Source organism: Schistocerca gregaria, chromosome 2, assembly GCF_023897955.1.
Source record: "Schistocerca gregaria isolate iqSchGreg1 chromosome 2, iqSchGreg1.2, whole genome shotgun sequence".
NCBI classification, from domain to species: Eukaryota; Metazoa; Arthropoda; class Insecta; order Orthoptera; family Acrididae; genus Schistocerca; species Schistocerca gregaria.
Window position 1 is genome coordinate 942714338 of NC_064921.1, and position 26150 is coordinate 942740487.

A 26150-nucleotide genomic window follows, 5' to 3' on the forward strand; every position below is an offset into this window, starting at 1 on the left:
ATGTGCACACAAAATGGAACCATGCTGCACACCTATGAACATTCTGCTATATTCTGCACTGTGGATGGAATGGTGTGACATGTCTGGTGTGGACAAAGCTTTACACAGTGTCTTACATAAAAATTGAAGCGCGAAGTAGGGGTGGAGAATAGTGAATGAAACTTCACAGTGTGGAAGAGTATATATTATTTCAGTGATTACATAATTGAGTCAAAATAGCAAAGAACTTGGCAGTATGAGTCCACATATCAGTATGATGCTTTACCTCCTATGGCCTGCATGCACGCACTGATTATGTTGGGAAGAATGTCATAAGGCTTTTGTATGCTGTCCTGAGACAAGCTGTCCCACAATTATTGCAACTGATTCTCAGTATCCTAAATTCTGACACAGGGACAGAGTTGCCGCCTGAGCTAGTGCCACACATGCTCTGTTGGGACAGATCTGGGTGTCTTGCTGCCAATGAGAGTATTTCAACGTCACACAGAGTTGACTGAGATGTGCCATGTGTGGACGAGCACTGTCCAGTTGAAAAATAGTACCACAATACTATCGCAATAATGAGAATGCAGGATGTCCGTGATGTACTGCTGTGCTGTCAAGAGTTTCCGGTATCACTAGCAGCTGTGACTTGAAGCCATACATGTTGGTTCTCCACATCATCATGACAGGAGTTACAATGCTGTGGCTCTCAAAACATCGGAAGAATGAGATCTTCCCCAAAGTTGCTTCCATACTACCTGACAATGGTCATCAACGACAGTTCAGAACTGCAAGTCTTCATTGAACACACAGTAGCCCATGCTTTCTGGTCATGGCAACAATTCAAACATTCCAAACATAGCTGTTTGTGCTATGGTGTTAGCAGCAGCCTACGCAGCGGACAATAATTCATTAGCCTGGATGCTGCTAGACTCGAACAAATGGTGTTGGATGACATACAATGTTGCATGGAGTACATTTCTTGTCCTCAGATGGCATGCACAGATGTGAAAGTTACAACATGCTTGTGCACAATACAAACTCTTTCAACTGCTGATAACAGTGTCTAACATGAGCATGCAGCATCTCTCTGTTCTCCACAGTGATCAATTAACATCTGACACTTTTCATGCCGTTTATATGCCCTAACAGGCCTGGTAACGACACTGAACACAAGCAACAGTAAATGCACTCTGGTAGCCATTCTACCCGTCACAGAGAACTGCATATCATTTACACACTCGTCAATGGTGTGGACATGTATGAAGTAACACTGACATCTGACCACGTCTTCAGGGTGCTCCACTTTTTTTGTCAGGCAGTGTGCAACTGAGACAGGCAGGTATCCCACAGCTTGCTCATAATTGACTGTTTTACCAGACCAGCTATCCATGTCATTGGCACACAACACAACTTAGACTGGGGTTTTGTTAAATATATTTGAACAAAATTGAAGTTTGTACCTTCCAAAAGATCTGGGCTGTTACGTCAAGGTCCCTGCCCCTTGTGACATGCAACATTCCACCACTGTACAACACGGGCTGAAGCACACACAGAGTTTATGGCTACATCGGACTGGTAGCACTCACCTGTCTTCAGTTTAGGAACTTCGGGTTCATTAAACACATACCCAGTCAATTAAGTCAGGTCTTCGAGTTCCTACATTAATAAATTTTGATAAAAGTTATTTGAAGAAAAATACTTTGGAACTGAATGTTCTTAGTTTATGAACACGTTTATTAATTTTACATGACTGAACATGGATCAGAAGAATTTTGAGACAAAGGAAGATGTAATATGCATTAGATGACTGGGATGAAATTTTGGCGTGTTATGGTCCAGGGTATATATTATATGGAAATCACTGGAGAAACAAATGGTCAATGTTTCAGTTCTTGATCATTTATAAAATATTCTTTCCTACTCCAAGAAACCAGCTAAAAAAAGCCTCATTTCTTTAGTATTAAGTAACATGATCAAATCAGAGTGTTAATAAAGTAAAGAAAGCAAAAGCATCTATGTATTCAATACAATTTAGTTCAGAGGTTAGTTATATCACGTTGTGACTTCCTGCAGCTCATACTGACTAAGTCCATAACAAACAACGTCACTGTAATTTATGACAATGGCATTAATCCAATATAAATATTAAAAAAGAACAAACCTCCAATTTGGGAAAAAACATTCTCATTTATTGAATTTTTATCATAATGTATCACACTAACAACAGTACACTATATACAAAAATTACTGACACAAGCTTCACCACATAGCTCTCTGTACTCCAGATAACTTATTATAGTCTGCAAGATGTCGCCAGACAATTCTGCTTAAGCGCCATCTCTGTACGACACCACGTGGCCGGGAAGTAACAGCACACCGATTCACCAACCGAACTTTACTAGAGTCTCGTGGAAATGCTGCAATTTCTTTGTCTGCAATTTCCTGCAGGGAAAAAAAGAATGTTATTTACTCTCTGAAAATTTATTCCCTGGAAAAGAAAGTTGACAAAATTTATCTTAAAAGTATTATTCCACACTGAAACAGATGGGGGTCAAGTGTTTTGTCTTTAACTCCCACAGCATAATTGTATGACGTGAGTGTGGTTTTGTGTGTTAAATAATTAAATTGTCAATTAGAAATAAATCATAATATTTTGCTAACATTAACACACACACCTGCAATAGCAAAAGAGAAAATTAATGGAGGATGTGAAATAACAAGCATAAAGGACATGACTGCTTATCACTGGGCTAAAAAAGGATAACCAACTGTTCTGCAACACATTAAAATCGCCAGCCTAAAAGCTTAAGCTGGGGGTCTGGAAAACACACAAAAATTTGTTACCTGAAACGGAAGACAGGTTGCCATTTGAATTTAGTTTTACCCTTTTGTCAAAGCACAAAGTCACACTCTTAAAATGTGATTATAGTGACTTAAATGCTGGCGGGCAGAAAACAGTCGGAGTTCCTCTTTCCTGGATATGAAGCTGTGAATTTAAGTGACAATGTCCTGTCAGAATAACTAAAATGAGGTATGCTACACGTGGGTGACTCCAACTACCCATGCGTCACTCAGCACAGTTTGTTCTTCCTTACCACCAATCTAGATCCAGTCAACAATCTGCAAGATGGTTACATTCCTTGTAGCCTTCATGGCTGTTACACTTACTTGTTAATTTCCTGAAACTCCATGTTTCCTGGTCAGTTTCCAAACAGAATTTTATATATTTTTTATTCTGGTGCAGAAACGAGACCTTGTACGCTCTTGGCAATTTTTTCTGCTGAGTACTTTGCATTTGTGGGGCACTTAGGGAAGTGGAGCTGTGAGAAATTTCTTCCCTCAATGATGCCTCGGCTAATGTAGTGAGAAAGAACAGTAAAAACATAGCATGCGTGAAGTTGCCCGGGGATACTGTGTCTCTAAATATGATAAACTTCTCAAATGTTCCATCTTCTAGCTTTATTATGGGAAACGCCATTCTGTATGTAATTGATTTTCTAATTTATTCCGATTATTCCTAGTTAGTATCTTTCAGTATAGGGTGAAATTAGTGATTGTTTTGTGACTTAAATTCGGTTGTTGACATATAAACAAATATAAATTCTATACTAATTATAAACATTTGGAAGACGAACTAATAGTATTCTTAAAGTATGTATTTGGATCCATTTGGAAACATGTTAGCAAAACAAGCCCTTCATTAATTCCAAAGTAATTAACAGTTTTGTCAAAAGTATTGTCTGCATAACTATATTTGTTAATTTCATGGTTCAAACAAATAATTTTGCCTAACTCCTGCAGTAGAAGGAACTGTTAAAATAACCAATGTTTCAATGTATTCAGTTAATTTAAAGAGTTAAATTTTAATTGTAATTTCTGTAAATTTAACTTTAAACAATGTGTAGTTTCAGCAGCTATTATTGTGATGATATATAAGGGCCCGATTTTTGGTCACAAGACAGTCAGTCCACAGCCGAGTTTCAGACGAGGAACTTGTGTTCGCTAGAACGACAACAATGATTAACTTAACATTGAAATAAGAGACTGTGTGTAAAAATAATGACAGTGACTGTTTCCATATGTACCTGATTATTCTTCAAGAACTGAGAACTTTGTGGTTAGGCTTTACTGCTCGTAGATGTTCAACAAGAAACTATAGTAGTAGTGAGTGGAGTTTTGCCTGCAAACTAATTATGAGGCTTATCGAAGGTTAAACAATAGTGTAATGTTGGGGGTTGTGCAAAGTGAAAATTAAAGTACTGTTAAACACAACTGTGCACCTGTCGGCTATATGATTTACAGTAGTCAGTATCAGAATCCACAACCCATTTTTTCAGCCAGTGTAGCAACGCAGTAAGTTGACACCGAGGACAACAAACTAAATAAATAAAAATCAGATGGAACCACCATACACTACTATACAAAATGGACAGCATGTGTCCGAAAACACTTCCTTGGGCACACACCTGAAGTCAGTTCAACATCTGTCAATAACTTTCAATTCCTGATAATGTGCTTTGTACAACCTAACAAGAAATTCTCAATCTAGCCACAAATTTCACATCTGCCAGGTAATCATACTTTTGATAATAAGAATGCGTGTAGTAATCAGTCAAATGCTTTTCAGAAATACAGACATACTAAATTACCTGACAGCCATATGGAAACAGTGAACAAAAATAGCAATATCAACTTTTGATTTTCTCATTCCCACAATCTACTATTACCTGCAATGCAAAAGTTGCAAAGTTTACTTGTTTAGAAAATATCATTTATATTTGTAAGTCTTGAAGGTCCTCCATTAGGCCTGATTATAACACTCGAACCATCATCAGAGTAAACTATTTCTGCTTCTTGGATATATGAAGGAAAATTTACAAAACGAACAAGAGCGAATCCAGCATCAATCCCTGTCATACACCAGTAGTGATTATCCCCTTTCTTAAGATGTTTCGTTTTGTAGACTTTCTGAGCATCTTAATGCAATACTGCGCATCCTTTTAGTTACCAGCAAGACATCTGCAAAATACTTGAGTTTCTCTAACAGAATATTGTGTCACCAATTTGGTTCCACCATTTTACATCTCACATAGGGATCATGAGAAGACGATAAGAGACTTTAGGTTGCATAGACAGGGTGGTCCATTAATAATGACTGGGCCAAATATCTCACGAAAAAAGTACAAAGAACAAAACTCGTCTGGCTTGAAGGGGGAAACCAGATGGCGCTATGGTTGTCCCGCTAGATGGCGCTGCCATAGGTCAAATGCATATCAACTGCGTTTTTTTAAAATAGGAACCCCCATTTTTATTACATATTCGTGTAGTACGTAAAGAAATATGAATGTTTTAGTTGGACCACTTTTTATGCTTTGTGATAGATGGCGCTGTAATAGTCACAAATGTGTAAGTACATGGTACCATGTAACATTCCGCCAGTGCGGATGGTATTTGCTTCATGATACATTACCCATGTTAAAATGGACCGTTTACCAATTGCAGAAAAGGTCAATATCGTGTTGATGTAGGGCTATTGTGATCAAAATGCCCAACGAGCGTGTGCCATGTATGCTGCTTGGTATCCTGGACAACATCATCCAAGTGTCCGGACCGTTCGCCGGATAGTTACGTTACTTAAGAAAACAGGAAGTGTTCAGCCACATGTCAAATGTCAACCACAACCTGCAACAAATGATGATGCCCAAGTAGGTGCTTTAGCTGCTGTCGTGGCTAATCCGCACATCAGGAGCAGACAAACTGCGCGAGAATCGGGAATCTCAAAAACGTCGGTGTTGAGAATGCTACAGCAACATGATTGCACCCGTATCATATTTCTACGTGCCAGGAATTGCATGGCGACGACTTTGAATGTCATGTACAGTTCTGTCACTGGGCACAAGAGAAATTATGGGACGATGACAGATTTTTTGCACGCGTTCTATTTAGCGACAAAGCGTCATTCACCAACAGAGGTAATGTAAACCGGGATAATATGCACCACTGGACAACGGAAAATCCACAATAGCTGCGACAAGTGGAACATCAGCGACCCTGGCGGGTTCATGTATGGTGCGGCATTATGGGAGGAAGGATAATTGGCACCCATTTTATCGATGGCAATCTAAATGGTGCAATGTATGCTGATTTCCTATTTAATGTTCTACCAATGTTACTACAAGATGTTCCACTGCGTGACAGAATAGCAATGTAACTCCAATACAATGGATGTCCGGTACATAGCTCGCATGCGGTTGAAGCAGTATTGAATAGCACATATCATGACAAGTGGATGGGTCGTTGATGCACCATATCATGGCCTGCACGTTCACCGGATCTGACGTCCCCAGATTTCTTTCTGTGGGGAAAGTTGAAGGATATTTGCTATCATGATCCACCGACAACGCCTGACAACATGCGTCAGCGCATTGTCAATGAATGTGCGAACATTACGGAAGGCAAACTACTCGCTGTTGAGATGAATGTCGTTACACGTATTGCCAAATCTATTGAGGTTGACGGACATCATTTTGAGCATTTATTGCACTTATGTGGTATTTACAGGTAATCATGCTGTAAAAGCATGGGTTCTCAGAAATGACAAGTTCACAAAGGTACATGTATCACATTGGAACAACCGAAATAAAATGTGCAAGTGTACCTATGTTATGTATTTTAATTTAAAAAACCTACCTGTTACCAACTGTTCGTCTAAAATTGAGCCATATGTTTGTGACAATTACAGTGGTATCCACCACAAAGGGAAAAAAAATTGGTCCAACTAAAACATTCATATTTCTTTACATACTACATGAATATGTAATAAAAAATGGGGGCTCCTATTTAAAAAAACGCAATTGATATCCTTTTAACCTATGGCAGCGCCATCTAGCGGGCCAACCATAGCGCCATCTGATTTCCCCCCTTCAAGCTAGACTAGTTTCGTTCTTTGTAGTTTTTTTCGTTTGACACTTATTTCGTCAGATATCTGGCCCGGTCACAATCAATGGACCACCCTGTATATGTATACAGATAGTTTTTTTTTCTATGTATACAGATTTTTTTTTTTCTTTTACACGATATGCTGCTGTTTTAGATACAAATACCCTCTGCCGTGCACTGTATAATGGCTTGTTTAGTGTATATATGCAGATGTAGATATCTGAGAAGCCTTTGTTGCGTCAGTTTTAATAGTACCTACTGGTCCACAAAAGCCACTGGAAATCTTGAAAGTAGACTGTGTGATTCTCTAAAGGCTCCACGAGAAAATTAATTATTTGACACCAAAGGAATACCACATATATCATAAATCCTAAAAGAGTTTCATGATGGCAGGTGTCTCAGATATTGTGAACAGTTTAATTTTGCATCTCAGTGACCACAGTCTCATTGGGGCACAGCACACTACAAGGATCGGGTGTTTTTTAGTTACATCATGATCCCTGCTCTTCAAATCACAGAACATTTTGTTACTGTGAGTAACAAATGGTTGCTAAAATGTTTACACTCCGCAACAAAAGACAATGACAGTACTGCCCAGTCTACAGTTTTGGAATGCTACATTCAGTAAAAGTGAACTCAACCAGAAAGACTGAGCCCCACAAGGTGATTGCCATTTAGCAACCCCAAGAGGCAAGAGTAGTTTACGGATTGCACACTTCAACTTGGACCCTGAGGAGAGGATGCCGCAATCAGCTCATTGCACATTGGCTGGTAAAACAAGGACCACCACCTCTTCTCAGAGCAGTCAGCTTACAACCAGTAAATAATAATAATAATAATAATAATAATAAAGTGTGCCATCTGTATGTTACACTATGGATGCATCAAGCAATATACCCTTGAAATGAACAGCTGTTACTTGGCTGTATTAGTAGATGCTCTTAAATGTTGATGAGTAGCTAAGGGCAGTTGTGCTGGTCCTGATTGGTTTTGGAGCTTGGAGTTAAGATGAAACATACCAAATCATGTCAAAATTTTGGGAGTTAATCAGACCACAAGCACAAGACAAGAGGAAGGTGGAACGACGTGAAAGTAAGCAAATAGAACAATACACAACAACTTCCTAATCTCTGACATGATTTCATTTCATCTTTGACCTCCAAAACCAATATAAACTCTCTGTACAAAATATTAATCACCTCCTTACAAAGAGCACATTGAGCACTTTGGAGTGGTGTAGAACTGGTACTAGACAGTCATGCGATTCTCCACACTGTAAGTCATGGCAATGAAGTGATGTGTATGTGCCAGTTGCTTGTACGGAATTGGCACAGTAAGGTAGGTCAATGTGGAGATGTGACAAAGATCATAGACAGGGACATGCCCATGATCACATTGTCAATGGGGTTGGCCAATCTGTTGGTGTATGAAAGCAGACTGTCTAATATGTCAACAACAAATGGTGCTTCCTGCAGCTATGTAACATGGTGTAAGAACAACGGTTGTAAAAAAAATCCTTACTGACACAAACAGGAGACTTGTGTAAGGCCTTTTCAATGACAATTAGTTTGAAATTTCACAAGAACTGCTGCTCTCAATAAACACAGGTACAACTCAACCCAGTTTCCAAGCAAACACTGTGAAGGAAACTGCATGCACAGGCCATCTGGAGTCAGACACTTCACAAAAGGTTACTACTCACAGCAGCACATAAAGTTGCAGTCTTGAATGGGTCAAACACAACAGAAACTGGACAGTAGCAGACTGGAGGCATGTAGTGTGGTCCAACTCTCCATTTCACCTCTTTTCAAAATCTACAAAGTGGCGAGTGCACCGATGGCCCCAATTAGGCATTTAAGCCGCAGTAGCTGAAGGATGTAGTTCAGGCTGATAGTGGTTCTGTGATGTCCAGGGGGTGTTTTTCATTCCATAACTTGGGCCCACTCATTAAAATACTTTGAACATGAACCAGGATGTTTAATTCTACATTCTCAGGGACCATGTGTAGCCCTTTCTTTTACATCCCCATCCAAGTAATTCAAAAGATGAGTGAAGTAACCAGAGAGGTACTCGACTTAAAAATACTGGTCGCATGGTATGAGGTACCACACAATTCTGTACCTCTGCAGTTACAGCAACTGTTTGGTCTTTTTTCTTGTATGATTTCAAGTTATGTTTTGTATTTTTAACCTATGATTGCTCCCTGTCATGTTTGTACCACATGTTTCTTTTTTATGTGCAGCTGCCTCTGAAAAGTAGGAATGCACTTGAGGATCCAAGATCTGATCAGTTGTCGAACAGTAACTCTTTCAAGAAGTATGTTCTATTTTTTATTCTCATTCTTCCAAACAGCCACATTTTGTGACCTAAGTAAAGGGCTTTTCATGTATAGGATAGAATTGTGATTTGGTATGCATGCTTCATGAAACAATGTTTTTAATCGGCATCTCAAGGTACTTTTTGTGGGCATGTACTTCTCAGCTGAAAAAATATTTTTCAGATACAGTATCTGTGAGAACTGCAGTAGGGATATCAACAGCACAGTTGAGATGCCTGGAGTGAGCTAGCACAGACCAAGGCTTAGGAGGTAATGACTGCTCATCCTAAGAGCTTGGCTCTGGTAAATAATCAGTCACAACATTCCTCCACATAACCTGTTGCATTATGGAAACTATATAATGTTTATAGTTAGGACATTACAATCTAATCTCTTTTGGTTCTGTGTGTCTTTTGTCCAAGATCTCCTAAAAGCGAAACATGATAAAACTAAACTGATTAGACAAGCAGCGAATCCCAAATCTTTGACTTGATTTTGGATATTTTATTTCAACTCTAATCTTCTTCTGTCATTACTGCTGCAAACGGCATTCATGACTGAACAGGTCAGAGCAGTGGAACTAGCAGCTACTTTTTTGTTACCATTCTAAGATATCCACAACCGTTCTACCCATAAAGAAAACTTGCATTATATTTTTAAGTGATGGCCTTTCACTTAGCTTATTCATCATTATTCAAATGTCATTAACTCTTTCGAACATTTTCGAGTAGAGTGATACTGTTCATTTTTGCCCACAATAATCAATAAAGGGTAGAAAACAAGAACATTATAAATTAATATTTGGGAGACACACAAGTAAGAAACTATGGAAATTCGTGTACTGAAATGAAACTAATACCTCAAAAATATCTTTCCTTCTACAAGTTAATAGGTTATCAAGAATTTTTCCAGTATTTAAATATATCAGATTATCAACACAGAATCTTGAGAAACAATAATGATGGAATGTTTCGAGGTGAGAGACACACAATGGTGGAATATCTGACGCACAGACCACTAAGGACACTTTAATTGCGTTGCAGTACTCACCCTAATTTCAACTGGAAGTATATCATTCTTTCGCAAGGAGTTTATCCTAAGCCTTTCAACTGCATGTTCCTTTACACACTGCCTTCTTTTCACATCTCTTATCATCCAGCAATTTTGGTATTTATTTCGTTTTGGCTGAAAATGAATCAGAATTTAATGAAATGTACTGCACCAGTTTTTTCATTACAAAACTAAAACATAGGAATTTCTGTATTGGCGAAAAACAGATTAATATACAATTTAAAAACCTGTAAACCAACTTAAAGTGTGTGAATACGAAACAAGAAAATTGGTTCTGTTCATGCTTCAGAGTCGGTGTGCCTCAAACAAATAAACAAACAAAGAAAATTCAGCTACAATCAGATACCTATTCTTAATGAACCAGATATAACATTAATACCTACTTTGCTGTTTTATTTGTTGCTGGAAGAAGCTGAAACAGAAGTATTAGAGGAAAGTGTGTAGTCAGTACAGGATGTAGAGGAAATGGTGCTGACCTGGATGGTATATATATTTACGCATGCATCTGTTCCTGTGCAGATCATAAAGAAAATGGCAACTTGCACACATTCTCTTTTGCAAATATGAAATGCCAGAAGGAAAATGTGTTTCAGTCAGTAAAAGGAAGTGCTAAATGAGCTTGTAGTAATATAAATTCATTTAGGACTTACTCTACTTTCTTTACTGAATGAAAAACACATGGCTTTTCAGTTTGATATACATTAAATTATTAATTATATTCTTTACAGTTGCTTTTGCTCCTCAACATAAACCTTGACTTGCATTGCTGAATGTGACGGGATCTACATAGCACTATGAATGAACTTCTTAATTACAATAATTATGGAAGAAGGGGTGTAGAAAACACATCAACAATAAATAAAATGGTTTCTTACTGCTATAGTGACCTGTTCCATCTCTCCCCATATATTCTCCCAACAGAAAACGACTGCTTTCAATTATAGCCATAGTCATCATTTTGCTGAGAAAAGATTTTAATATATTCCATTGTACTTCACTTGCAACAAGAAATGCTAAGCAACAATTACTAGGCCACACAGTAAGAGCGACACAAGTGTACCAAAGACCAAACTGAAGCTGCTGACTTAATAAATACACTATCACTTTTAAGTAAAACAGAAGTAAGTGTGCCACTGGCTAACATTTTACATTCTCTGTAGTGTTGTATCAGATTTGGTGACAAATAATTTGATGTAGGACTATGGACTGCAAAACTTGAGAAAGGCATTAAACAAAAGCATGAAGAATTTGATAATCTTGTGGTCCAATAAAGCTAGTTATGTTATTGTTGTCAACACAGCAATACCATGACAAAGATTATGAATGGTTGTGTGAAAATGATTTGGTGATGCATTGTGTGTATTCAAGCTAAATATGCTAGTTTTAAACACCATATAAAAATATTTTACAACTGTAGCACAATTATAATTTTTATGAACGAAACCAAAAAAGTTTTTTGTACTAAAAGGGCAACTTCCCTAGGCAATGGCTTATTTTTTACAGGTTTTTCTTTGCAAGTGTGCATGCCAGAAATACAGTACTAATTGTTTTCTTGAACTCCAAAATCAACGGGACACATATTTTGTCATTATTAAACAGATTGTCTCAGACTGCCAGGCGCTAAAATTGCAAAATGAGGAAGAAGAGCAAATAAAGAAAGTTTGCTTATTGTGTGCAGAAGATGACTTAATTTACAGGTGATACGGGGTATATTTGGTACACAGAGCTGTCTTTGTCATCAAAAATGGCTCTACCTCTGCTGGACATCAGCTGAACTGAGGATGGAGACATATATATGTATGTCATTGCATGCTGCTTATACTCTTTTGAAACTCATGACCAGAAGTTTTCCAGGGGTGAGAAATCTGGAGAATGTGCATGCCAGGGCTGTAGACGAACTCTTTTGAAACTCATGACCAGAAGTTTTCCAGGGGTGAGAAATCTGGAGAATGTGCATGCCAGGGCTGTAGACGAACTCTTTTGAAACTCATGACCAGAAGTTTTCCAGGGGTGAGAAATCTGGATAATGTGCATGCCAGGGCTGTAGACGAACTCCTTGTGTACCGAGGTAGGTGAGGGTAGCAGGGGCAACAAGTATTCTCACTTTATCTTGTTGGAATATAATGTCACACATACCTTGAAGATAGGTCACAGCCACCAGTGTTAAAATGCCACTATGTAATGGCAGCTCCAAATTATCAGCTAAGCAAACCAGAGGTAATAACATTATGCCTGTTTCTTGGCCCACACAATGACTAAAGCAGTGTGCTAGCATTTTTTTTTCCCTCATCACATGAATATGTCCCACATGATACTGCATGCAGCACCACCAAGACTTGCCTATAAAAATGATGTAGTACAACTGTTGTGTCCAGTGTTGTCATCTGGCACACCACTGTTGCTACACTGCTGTGTCAAGGTCAGTAGCAACAACAGTCTCTGAGCTGACAGTTCACAGTGCTCCACAAGTTGCTGCATGTCAGAGCAGATGCCAATCTTGTTGCAAACAAGCCAATTTCCTGACTCAAGCTAAGTGTTGTGATTGTACAACACTGCAATGCTGAGCTAACAACATGTCTATATTCTCGGGGACCAGTTAGATGAGGCGACTGTGATGCTGCATGGTGCTGGTGTGGCCTTTTTGAATACCACAAGACAGGTCATGGGATCCCAACCAAAATGAGTAGCAGCACAGGGTAATAAGTTGCAGTCTATAGAGGAAACTTTTCTCACGAGTAACTGACATTCACATACAATTTCTACCTGAGAAACTCACCACATAATGTTTTCCTTAATTACTCCTACTGACTTTGCACAGCTGCTCTGTAATACCAGCCATCATTATATCCACCAAACCTGGTGTTCTATGTGTCTGAGTGTGGAATGTTAGATCCCTTAATTTGTTAGACAGGTTAGTGAATTTATCTAATAATGAATAACAAAACAGAAATGCCAATAGGCTAATATTAACAACAGAGTGAACGCACTAAAATAACTAAGACAGGTATGATGAAAACATCCACCACCTTACTACAAGTTTATATGCTGACTAACTCCGCAGACGATAAAGAAGTCAAAAACATATACGGGGAGATAAAAGAAATTGCTCAGATAGTTAAGGAAGGCAAATGTAATTGTGATGGGTGGCTGGAATTCAAAGTAGGAACAACAAGAAAAGGAAATACAATGGGAGAACAAGGCTTGGAGGAAAGGAATGAAAAGGGAAGCAGCATGGTAGAAGTTGGCACAGACCACAATTTAATGATTGCCCACAGTTGGTTAAAGAATCAAAAAAGAAGGTTGTCTATGTGGAAGAGACCTGGAGACACCGGAACCTTTCTAACAGATTTATAATGATGAGCTAGAGAATTTGAAACCAGATTTTAAAGTACAAAAGATTTCCACGAGTATATGTGGATAACGACGTCAACTTATTAACTGCACATTACAGCTGAAGTAATTGGAGAATGGTTGGAAATTAAGGAGAGGGGACTGGATATGTAGAAACGATCAGAAACTGTTGATAATTTCAATGAAGCATTAGGCAACAATGGACTGAGATGGGAAAAAGGAATACAATAGAAGACAAATGGGTAGCTTTGACAGATGAAATAGGGAAGGCACACACCGTTGGGTGGCTTGCGGAGCATAAATGTAGATGTAGATGATCAAATAAGGAAAAAGACAAGCAATCATTGAAATACTTAGATAACACATGAGGCATTAAGTTTAACTGCTAAATGCAGAAAATATAAAAATGAAGCAGACAAAAGGACTGCAGAGGACTAAAAACTGAGAATGACAGTAAGTATAGAAATTTTCTAAGTGCAAAATAAGATAGAAAGACTAGGGTTTAATGTCCAGTTGATATCAATGAAGAGGAAAATGTCTACACACGAGTGTTATAGAGAACAAATGCAAGTGTGGAGGAACATTAATGTCTAGGGGAAAGACACATGCAGCCTATTGAAAAAACCTTTGGAGAAAAGAGATGCAACTGCATGAATGTCCAGAGAACAGATGCAAAGCCACTAATAACTAAAGATGGGAAAAAGAATAAGATGAAGGTGAGATGGTAAGTATGATATTGCTGAAGACATTAAAAGAGCACTGAAATATCTATGTTGAAAGAAACTTGGCTCCTGGAGTGGATGACATTCCCTCAGAATTATTGAGATTCTTGGGAGAACCAGCCATTACAAAGGTATTCCTCCTGGTGCACAAGATGTGTGGAACAGTTGTAAAATCCTCGTACTTCAAGAGGCACCTAATAAATTCCATTCCAAAAAAGGCAGGTGCTGACAGCTGTGAACAGGCCTATTACAGAACTATCAGTTTAATATATTGTCATTGCAAAATAGCAACAAAAATTATTTACACAAGAATGGAATAAACTGGTAGAGGCTAACCTTGGCTAAGATCAATTTGGGTCTTAGAAAACATGATAATATTAATAATATGCAAGGCAATACTGACTTTACAATTTATCTTAAAAGTAGATTAAGTAAGATAAACCTACACTTATAAATTTGCAGACTTAGAGAAAGCAGATTTGGCTGAAATTTAGTGCATCAATGCTACCACATGTGGAATTCTTATTTACAAAGTGCACAGTCCTAAAACATCAACTGCACACAGACCAGAGCAGCATTGTGAAACGGCATCAAGAAGGTGCTGACCTGCTCGCCAATGAAAAGAGTGGGCAGTACCACACCTCCTGGAAGACAGCGTTCAGTGACCCTATGTCAGCGCTGATTTAACCATCCGCCTATTGTTGGTTGTCCCTGCTTGGTCGCAGACTTCGATCACATCAGCACTGAGTATTAAGAAGACGATACTTCGATTGTGCAGTGCGAGCAGTAATACTGAACAGTAATTGCTTGTAGGAGGCACAAGCGCCACCTCAAGATATACTTATTTTATTTAAAAAAAATAAAGTAGTGTAACAATTTGAAAGTTTAATGTAAAGATCATTTTTGGATTCCTGCCACTGGCCATCGCAACTTCTCTCCTTCCTTTTTTGTGTCAGTGCTGACTCCCACAGTAGCTAACAGAACAGAAATTATCAGATTCCCCTGAGAATTATTTCCAGAATTGTAGCTTGTGAAAGAAGGTGATGCGACTCAGAAAAATCTGGCAATTAATCTTCAAAGCCAATTTCACAGCTTAATGACTTACGACCTATTCCTCACAGTCCAGTGAAATTTTTATCACCTAGTAACATCTACTTAGGGAACACACTCAATAAATCAAAACACCAAGATGCTTCTGGGGGAAAACAAAAAATGTCAAAATGTGGTTAAAAAAAGGGTAAGAAGATACATATTGTAGGTGCCCCCATGCCAAATACATTTCACTCAGGAAGGGGATAATATTTTTTGTAATAAGCCTGATGTTGGCTAAATACACAAAACACATCATGTCCACACACACTTACTGAGTTACGTGCAATGAAAATACAGAAAATTGAAAAATCACTGGAAAAACGTGTTAGCACAAAAGGGATGTGATATCCAAGCCAAATTTCATACACTGCATAAGTAGCCCATAATGTAATATTATTAGAATTTCACCATGTCATTACAAGGCATTTGTGTACAATGAACGGTGACAAATATGTACTTTGTTACATTTGTTTTAACATGATTTACCAATTAATTATGATGATGCAGACAGTTGTGGTCGCCTTTATCTGATGAGATTCATTTCTTGTGTCAGATAAAGCTGCAGCATGTGTCAAGGATCATTTGACAACTGAAAATTAAACAATGGACGATTTCAGGAAGAGGAAGAAGCATTGTGGGGCAGGAAGAACAAAGGATACTTGTGAGCATCACAGGTTACTCATGCTTTCAAGATTCAAGTTCAAACTGGTCAGTGCTGTTGTGGTAAAGGTGATACGGAGGCAGAGGAGTATGCTGGTGATGCTTTTGTTCATACATGTTGCAGTGTTGGTAAAGCACAATCTGAATATCATAAAACAACATGTGGCATTTGCTTTGTACATGATCTGGGAGAATCAGACCAAGGTTTGCTGCTACGGAGATCTGGGATGCACACTACGGGTGCAAGAAGTACAGATTCGGGGAACATGAGTTTTGTTATCATCATATGAAGGTGTTTTTGGATATGTATTCTTTCCTACAAAGAAGTTGTTTTGACCCATCGATAAGAAGACAGTGAAATGTAGCCTTCGAGAAGTTGAACTTACACGAAGCCAGGACAAATGTTATTATACAAGTGTGTGACACTACTAAAAATTGAAGAATATTCTGATAATGTACATGATAGTAACAAAGAATGTCAGCTGCCTTCCACCACAGCAGCTGAGCAATTAAATATTTCTGCGACCACTCTTGGTTTGCCTTCCATGAAGATAAAGAGAGTTGAAAAATGAGAGATTCAGTTATGGCAGAAGAAAACTACAAGAAGCTGAAATGAAAACAAAACACAAAATGGCAAAGAGACCAATGATGAAAGATGAATAACTATCTGCTCCAAAGTGCAGATGAGTAGACTGTTTGGTTATAATTAAAGGTTCATGCACAAAATGTGTCTTCACAGTGTGTCTGACCCTGGATTAAGAAGCAAAAATAGCAACATATAACTAAGTCGCCACATTGTTGTTATTTATGACGACAGAAGGTACTTAGGATGTGTTGACAGTATTAATGGTAATGTATTAGTGAACTTCATGGCACTAACAGAAACAGCAAAATCATTTCACTGGCCCTGTTTGACAGAAGTGTTTTGAACATATTCTTACAACAGTTACAGATCCTACTACTGTGTCAGGAAGATAGCACAATTTGCCACTCAATGTACAGAATCAGTAGCTACAAGAAGGGAAAACTTCTGCTCTAAGCACAAGTAACTGGTTTTTAGCAGTTAAGGTGCATTAACGATAGGTTGAGTTAATTTACCTGTATGTTATTGCTTACTGAGTAAACAACTGGGGTGGGGGGAAGGAATAGGAAGAATCCCATAAGTTTAAGACAAGTTGTTTTTCCAAAATCGTGTTCTGCAACAATGGTCACATCACCAAATACTTCCCTGTCAACGTTCGTTGTACACAAATAGCTTTCAATAACATGAAATTCTGAGACATATTACATAATGGTCACTTATGCAATGTACGAAATTTGGTTTGGATATCACTTGTCCCTTTCGTGTTACCATACTTTGAAAATCCATGTTTTTCCAGCAATTTTTTTCAGTTTCCTGTATTTTCCTGTGCATGTAACTCAGTATGTGTGAAAGATGTAGACTTGATTTGTGTGTGTGTGTGTGTGTGTGTGTGTGTGTTTTAGTCCATATCAGGTCTACTACAAAAAATATTATCCCCTTCCTGAATGAGTTATATTTAGCATGATGCGAACCAACAATCCCTCCCAGGGGACACCGCCTTATTGCAGGCATCTTCAGAGAGAGAATATTATGGAAATTCAACAGAAGCCTATGCTCTGCGAGGAATACATGCATCCCAACTCCGGCAAAGAAAATGTATAAAGCATCTGACAGCAGCATCGTGGAATGTGAGGACAATGAAATTTTAAGCTTCAAATATGTTGTAGAGCTAAAGGAAATAAGATGGCAAGGGAATGGGCAGATAGATAAACCTGTAGTACTCATTGGTGTATAGTGGACCCAAGAAAGAACAGGCCAACCTGGAACAGGATTTATAATAACTAGGGAAGTTAGGAAAAGCCTATTAGAATTTGAACCCATAAATTAAATAATGTGCAGACTCAGACTAAGAGCGAAATTTAGGAATATATCAATAGTGGATGTACATGCACCAACAGAGGAAAAAGATGATATAATTAAAGAACAATTCTATTACGACTTGGAGAAAGTATGCTGCGCAGTCCGAGTAATAGGAGATGTTAATCCAAAAATAGGGAAGAATGAACATCCATATGGAGTTTTTGGAAAATATCCCACACATAGAGAAAACAGTGAGAATGGAGACTTACTATGCCAATTGCAAGAAATAATACGATTATTATTTGGACCTGCTTCCCACACAAAAAGATCCATCTGGGAAGTTGGAAGTCTGCAGTCAATGGAGTAGTCAGTCAGGTTGACCGTATTTTAGGGAATGCATGCCACTTCACATCAGTTATGGATGTACGAAGATGTAGACGACCGAACTGTGACTCGGACCACTTTGTAATAAAATCAGTCTTGAGAGAGAAACTGACACCAACAAATGGCAACACAATGATAATGAAATGGAATAAGTTACTGAAAATAATTGATGAAGTAAAAAAATAACGAGTAACATTAAGCAGAAAGTTGAGCAATGAAGATACTGCTATACGAATAGATGAAAGGTGGAGCAGGATTGAAAAAGCCATTAAAGATGCTGCAGAAGAAGTAATAGAGATAAGAAGGAACAGAGAACCCAGGGATGGTTTGACGGGGATTGCAAGTCAGCAATAGAGGAAAAGAACAGGGTAAGAACAAAGTGCTACAGAGAGAAACCAGAAATAATAAGGAACAATATAGAGAATTAAGGAGAAGAGCTAACAGACTGTGCGAGAAAAAGAAAAGAGGGTGGATTAAGAAGAAATCCCACGAACTAGAAGAGTTAAAGGAAAATAGTGAAATAAGAAACTTCTATCATGCTGTAGGCAAAATAAAGAATATATTATAGCCGAAAAAATAATGGCATGTTCCAGTAAAGTTGGGAAAATGATAAGGGAGGAAGAACAGATAGCGGAAAGATGGGCAGAGTATTTCAAAGACACATTAAGTACCAGCCTAGTAGATGAAGAGACAGCTGCACAGGATCAAAGAGTGGAGCTGGAAGTAGACAATGATGCCAATGAGGCAAGAAAGCCAATGCTACAATAGGTCTCCCAGGCTCTGCACAAGTCAAAACAGTCGAGACCCTGGGGAAGACAGCATAATTCCTGGACTATGAACATTTGAGTCTCCCGGATATAGACTGGGAGACTCAAACGTTCATAACAGATAGCAGGGACACGGAATCCAGTGAAATATTTTTAAGTGCTTTATCTGAAAATGACCTTGAGCAGTTAAACAGAGAACTGACTCGTGGCGATAACATATTAGACCTACTGGTGACAAACAGACCCGAACTATTTGAAACAGTTAATGCAGAACAGGGAATCAGCGATCATAAAGCGGTTACTCTGGTGACAAACAGACCCGAACTATTTGAAACAGTTAATGCAGAACAGGGAATCAGCGATCATAAAGCGGTTACTGGATAGATGATTTCAGCCTTAAATAGAAATATTAAAAAAGGTAGGAAGATTTTTCTGTTTAGCAAAAGTGACAAAAAGCAGATTACAGAGTACCTGACAGCTCAACACAAAAGCTTTGTCTCAAGTACAGATAGTGTTGAGGATCAGTGGACAAAGTTCAAAACCATCGTACAATATGCGTTAGATGAGTATGTGCCAAGCAAGATCGTAAGAGATGGAAAAGAGCCACCGTGGTACCTCAACCGAGTTAGAAAACTGCTGCGGAAGCAAAGGGAACTTCACAGCAAACATAAACATAGCCAAAGCCTTGCAGACAAACAAAAGCTACGCGAAGCGAAATGTAGTGTGAGGAGGGCTATGCGAGAGGTGTTCAATGAATTCGAAAGTAAAGTTCTATGTACTGACTTGGCAGAAAATCCTAAGAAATTTTGGTCTTATGTCAAAGCGGCAGGTGGATCAAAACAAAATGTCCAGACACTCTGTGACCAAAACGGTACTGAAACAGAGGATGACAGACTAAAGGCCGAAATACTAAATTTCTTTTTCCAAAGTTGTTTCACAGACGAAGACTGCACTGTAGTTCCTTCTCTAGATTGTCACACAGATGAAAAAATGGTAGATATCGAAATAGACGACAGAGGGATAGACAAACAATTAGAATCGCTCAAAAGAGGAAAGGCCGCTGGACCTGATGGGATACCAGTTCAATTTTACACAGAGTACGCGAAGGAACTTGCCCCCCTTCTTGCAGCAGTGTGCCGTAGGTCTCTAGAAGAGCGTAGCGTTCCAAAGGATTGGAAAAGGGCACAGGTCACCCCGTTTTCAAGAAGGGACGTCGAACAGATGTGCAGAACTATAGACCTATATCTCTAACATTGATCAGTTGTAGAATTTTGGAACACATATTATGTTCGAGCATCAGGACTTTTCTGAAGACTAGAAATCTACTCTCTAGGAATCAGCATGGGTTTCGAAAAAGACGGTTGTGTGAAACCCAGCTCGCGCTATTCGTCCACGAGACTCAGAGGGCCATAGACACGGGTTCCAGGTAGATGCCGTGTTTCTTGACTTCCGCAAGGCGTTTGATACAGTTCCCCACAGTCGTTTAATGAAAAAAGTAAGAGCATATGGACTATCAGACCAATTGTGTGATTGGATTGAGGAGTTCATAGATAACAGAACACAGCATGTCATTCTCAATGGAGAGAAGTCTTCCGAAGTAAGAGTGATTTCAGGTGTGCTGCAGGGGAGTGTCATAGGACCGTTGCTATTTACAATATACATAAATGACCTGATGGATGACATCGGAAGTTCACTGAGGTTTTTTGCAGATGATGCTGTGGTGAATCGAGAGGTTGTAACAATGGAAAATTGTACTGAAATGCAGGAGGATCTGCAGCGCATTGACGCATGGTGCAGGGAATTAGCAATTGAATCTCAATGTAGACAAGTGTAATGTGTTGCGAATACATAGAAAGATAGATCCCTTATCATTTAGCTACAAAATAGCAGGTCAGCAACTGGAAGCAGTTAATTCCATAAATTATCTGGGAGTACGCATTAGGAGTGATTTAAAATGGAATGATCATATAAAGTTGATTGTCGGTACAGCAGATACCAGACTGAGATTCATTGGAAGAATCCTAATAAAATGCAATCCGAAAACAAAGGAAGTAGGTTACAGTACGCTTGTTCTCCCACTGCTTTAATACTGCTCAGCAGTGTGGGATCCGTACCAGACAGTGTTGATAGAATAGATAGAGAAGATCCAACGGAGAGCAGCGCGCTTCGTTACAGGATCATTTAGTAATTGCGAAAGCGTTACGGAGATGATAGATAAACTTCAGTGGAAGACTCTACAGGAGAGACGCTCAGCAGCTCGGTACGGGCTTTTGTTAAAGTTTCGAGAACATACCTTCACCAAAGAGTCAAGCAGTATATTGCTCCCTCCTACGTATATCTCGCGAAGAAACCATGAGGATAAAATCAGAGAGATTAGAGCTCACACAGAAGCATACCGACAATCCTCCTTTCCACGGACAATACGAGACTGGAATAGAAGGGAGAACCGATAGAGGTGCTCAGGGTACCCTCCACCACACACCGTCAGGTGGCTTGCAGAGTATGGATGTAGATTAATAAAAACTGGTGGCGAGGCTGTAACAAAGAAACTGCACACATTAATAACAGATAAATGGGAAACAGAACCTAGGCCAGATAACTGGAAAACTGGAATAATAATCCCTATTTATAAGAAAGGGGACAAAACAGCATGTGAAAACATCAGATATATAACACTCCTAAGCACAGCTTATAAAATCTCCACAAGTATATTAAACAAAAGGATACAGAAGTGTGCAGAAGACATACTAGGGGAACATCAATGTGGCTTTCGACCAGACAGGGGAAATGATGGAAAAGTTCTATGAATATGATATAGTTCTGCATTTTCTATTCAATGACTTCAAACAAGCCTTTGACAGCATAAACCGACAAGAACTATACAAAGTACTGGAAAAAGTGGTATAAGTGCTAACCTAATAAGGCTAATCAGAATGACAATGACAGAGAGAAGAGCAAAAGTAAAGATCCTTGACTGAAAAAGCGAAAGCTTTGACTCTAATAAAAGCATGAAGCAAGGTGATAGTCTCTCCACTGTCCTATTCAATATAGCTCTGTATAGTGTAGTAATTGAAATCAACAAAAAGAGGCATGTTATAGTGGGAAGAAATAGCAATACACTGCAAAAAACAAACCAGGCAATGGACACAGAAGCCTTAAAAGTTGACCTCATAGTAAATGAAAACAAAACAAAATATATGGTAATGTCACAATCTGAGGCCAGAAGAACCACTAAAGACCTAACATCAATGGGAAATGCTTCAAAGGGGTGTCCTCTTTTAATTACTTGGGAGACCTAATAATAAAAGATAACAGTATTGGAGAAGCCAAAAGGGAAAGAATACAAGGAAGAAACAGCTTACTTTACAAATATGCAACTTTTCAGATGTATCCTTGTTACAAGAAAAACAAAACTGCTAGTATATCACTCCCTAGTCTGCCCAGTTATCACATGTGTGTCAGAGGTATGGATGTTGACAGAACGTGATAAAAAATGCACAAAGAACTTTTGAGCAGAAAATACTGTGCAAAATCTTTGGTCCAAGAAGGGAGGAACAAGGCTGGTGAAAACACTACAAAGCCGAATTATAAGTGTCAATACAAAGTAGGGTCATAGTAAAATTTGTGAAATCACACCGAATATGATGGCTAGGATACATGGAGAGAATGGCAGAGGATAGAATTCGAAAGAAAATGATGAAAGGTGTGATCCATTCAGCTTGGCAAAAAGGGAGACCTGGAAGAAGATGGACTGATGACACAATATGGGAATCTGATGAGTGGAAACGAGCAGCAAATAACTGACAAATGTGGAGGAAGATTGTTGAAGAAGCCAAGGCTCACCAAGGGCTGTAGCACTACTGAGGAAGAACAAGAATAAGAAGAAGAGGGAAGCTACAATATGTATCTTTTAACAAGTTGCCTTTTTTATCACATTTTGACATTTTTTATTTTCCCTCAGAAGCCTGTTGGTATTTTGATACATTGTGTTCCCTAAGTAGATGTTACTAGGTGATAAAAATTTCACTGCACTGTGAGGAATAGCTACTAAGTTATTAAGCCCTGAAGTTGGCTTTGATGATTAATTGCCAAAAGTGTGTTACATTTTCCGGGTCACACTGCCTTGTTTCACAAACTATAAATCTGGAACTAATTCTCAGGGGAACCTAATAGTATGTACATAATCATTTCACACATGGTAGCATTTGTGTGCTAAATTTCAGACAAATCTGAGACTACAAGCTGGAGCCCCTGGTTGGACTGACATGGAATAACTCTTTTAACAATACTGACTCGACTGCAGTCTTTCAAATTCTGACAGTAGTATGGATAAATGACAGTGAGCGAAAAGTTATCCCCAACTATTACAGAAATCAGACTGCTGTTATGTAAAGGGACACGTAATGGAAATATCATCTGAGGAGGAAATGAGACAGGGGTGTAGCATCTCCTCAATTTTATTCAGTATGTATATTGAGCAACCCGTACAGCGAATGAGAGTTACCTAAATTTAAGGTTTGCCAATGAAATGTTTATTTTTTCAGAGTCGGAAAGGGACCTGGAAGAACAGGTGACATGAGGTTATATGATAAACATCAACAAAAGCAAAACAATAGTAATGAAATAGTGTTCAATTAAATCAGGCAATGATGAGGGAGATACATTAGAAATGGTTCAAGTAGAGAGGATATCATATTCAGACTGGCAAGAACCATGTGCCTGAAAAAGAGAAACTTGTTAACACTGAATATAAATTTAAGTTTCACGGAGTCTCTTCTGGAAGTGTATGACTGCAGCACTGCCTTATACAAGAAGTTAAATGTGGATGGCCAACAGTACAGACAAAGAAGAGCATCGAAGGTTTTGAACTGTCGAGCTACAGAAGAATATTAGATGGGCAAATCATTTGGATAATGTAATTGGACTTCATCATGCATCAAATTGGAAAAAAACTTTTTATCATGAACTGACTAAAAGAAGGGATAAACTCAACCCGATGAACCAATTTGGTGTGGTTGGGGGGGGGGGGGGGGGGGGGGTTTGTTTTGGGGAAGACCAGACAGCGAGGTCATCGGTCTCATCGGATTAGGGAAGGATGGGGAAGCAAGTCGGCAGTGCCCTTTCAAAGGAACCATCCCGGCATTTGCCTGGAGCGATTTAGGGAAATCACTGAAAATCTATATCAGGATGACCGGACGCGGGATTGAACCGTTGTCCTCTCGAATGCGAATCTAGTGTCTAACCACTGCGCCACCTCGCTCGGTCAATTTGGTGTGGCAGCTGGGACAAATGCACTACCTACTGTTTCTGTAGGTGCAAAGTTTAGTTAAGGGTGAAGAAAATAAGTAAATGTAAATGAAAAGAGTTGGAAAGTGAAGCAGAGGGCCAAGAAGTAGTTTGAAATAAACTGGTTTCTCATTCAACGAAATGTACAAAAAGTTGATTTCTTTGCAACACAAGAGAGCGGCACTATGATTTTGACAAGGGCCTGGGCTCAACAAACTTGATCTTACTAGTGATAGGACAGAAAACTATAATTTAGATGGATTGATTGAACAATTTACAGCATCAAAAGCATAATAAGTATTTTTACTTTCTTTAAGTCAATCATTTGTGGATTCAAAATTTTTTTAATCATTTTACAACGTTACTCTGAAGCGCTTTTCATTTACATAGCACAAGTTAAACTTTTTTTTATCGATTTAACTTCAATAAAACGAGTTTTCTTTTCCTTTGGGATTGAATAGTTTTTGTTCCTGTATAGAGCTGAAATTTAGTTAAAATGCAGTGGATGACAGGAAGGGATGTGTGACGACTGGATAAATGCATCCTAGGTCGGCAAGCTACAAGTAGGGGGATATTACAATGGTAATAGTGTGTTATGACCTGCGTTAAATAGCGTTAGTACAACGAGTTTGTCTGCGTGCCCTTTAAGTGAAAAAGGTGAAACCTATCTGGGAGTAATAAAATACTACTGCAACAAGGGTGGTTTTTCTTTCCAAAACAAACACGTATCACGATGAACAAGATCTCGAGGAGGCATTATCACACGCTAACACAATGATACAAGAATGAATTCATTTCAGATTCAATTTACTTGAGCCACCAATTTTTTCTGTCACTGGACTAACAGAGAAAACTTCTTACTTATACTTCCATTATAACCTGGATTATTGTCATACTTCTCAATACTTTCGATAACGTGTACATGATTTCCTGAATGTTAAACTTGATGTATTTACCCCAGATTTATAGCTGTCAAAAAAACTGTTCGCAATTCGGAATAATGCGGTTCCTACTCTATTCAAATTAGCCATTTTTCACGCACATCGCCCACTGATGTCAAAGATACTTCATCCATGTCGTTGAAGTCGTTCACAGGCAATGAAAAGTTGCACAGTCAACGGAAAATTGCACTGGCGCAACACCACATCGGATAGGCTAACCAACTGGCCTGTGGAAATTCACCATTCGATCACTGTCGTGCTGGTTGGGATGATGTGAGGGTTAAAATAGAAATTCCTTTTAATCATCGATTTGTATTCATTACAGCATCATCTGCAGCATAGCGTGCTCTATACCAACCGGAGCCTTCAATATGACAACATCAAATAAACGGCCGGGCTCATTGCACACCCTGTTTTATTCTCTACCATGTGTAATTTTACTTTTAGAACCTATACAAAAGAACGACTTACCAACATTTTCCCATTTAAACAGCCACAAACGAGATTTTAACATATGTGGAATATTACGAAACATGAAAAAGCAACATTGTGCAAAAGTCAAGTATATGGCAGGATGTACCGCATACACATATATAAGCGCTATTCTACGATTAACATACGTACAGAAGAACGAATTAGTAGAACTATTTCCATACAAACAACCAAGTATGGAACTTCAACAAATGATGGTGATTCTGAAAAAAAAAAACAATTTTTCCACAATAACTCCAAAATATGATAGCAACTTGCTAT

General features: G+C 38.6%; 1 protein-coding gene across 1 annotated transcript; it reads right to left on the reverse strand.

The window, feature by feature from the left end:
- Positions 1-2152: 2152 nt before the first annotated feature.
- LOC126335391 (28S ribosomal protein S14, mitochondrial) lies at positions 2153-25779 on the reverse strand. The gene is made up of 3 exons (XM_049998616.1): positions 25413-25779; positions 10292-10426; positions 2153-2427 (listed from the first exon to the last, which is right to left on the reverse strand). The coding sequence occupies exons 1-3, from the start codon at positions 25485-25487 to the stop codon at positions 2245-2247; spliced, it is 393 nt and encodes a 130-aa protein (XP_049854573.1). The 5' UTR covers positions 25488-25779; the 3' UTR covers positions 2153-2244.
- Positions 25780-26150: the final 371 nt, after the last annotated feature.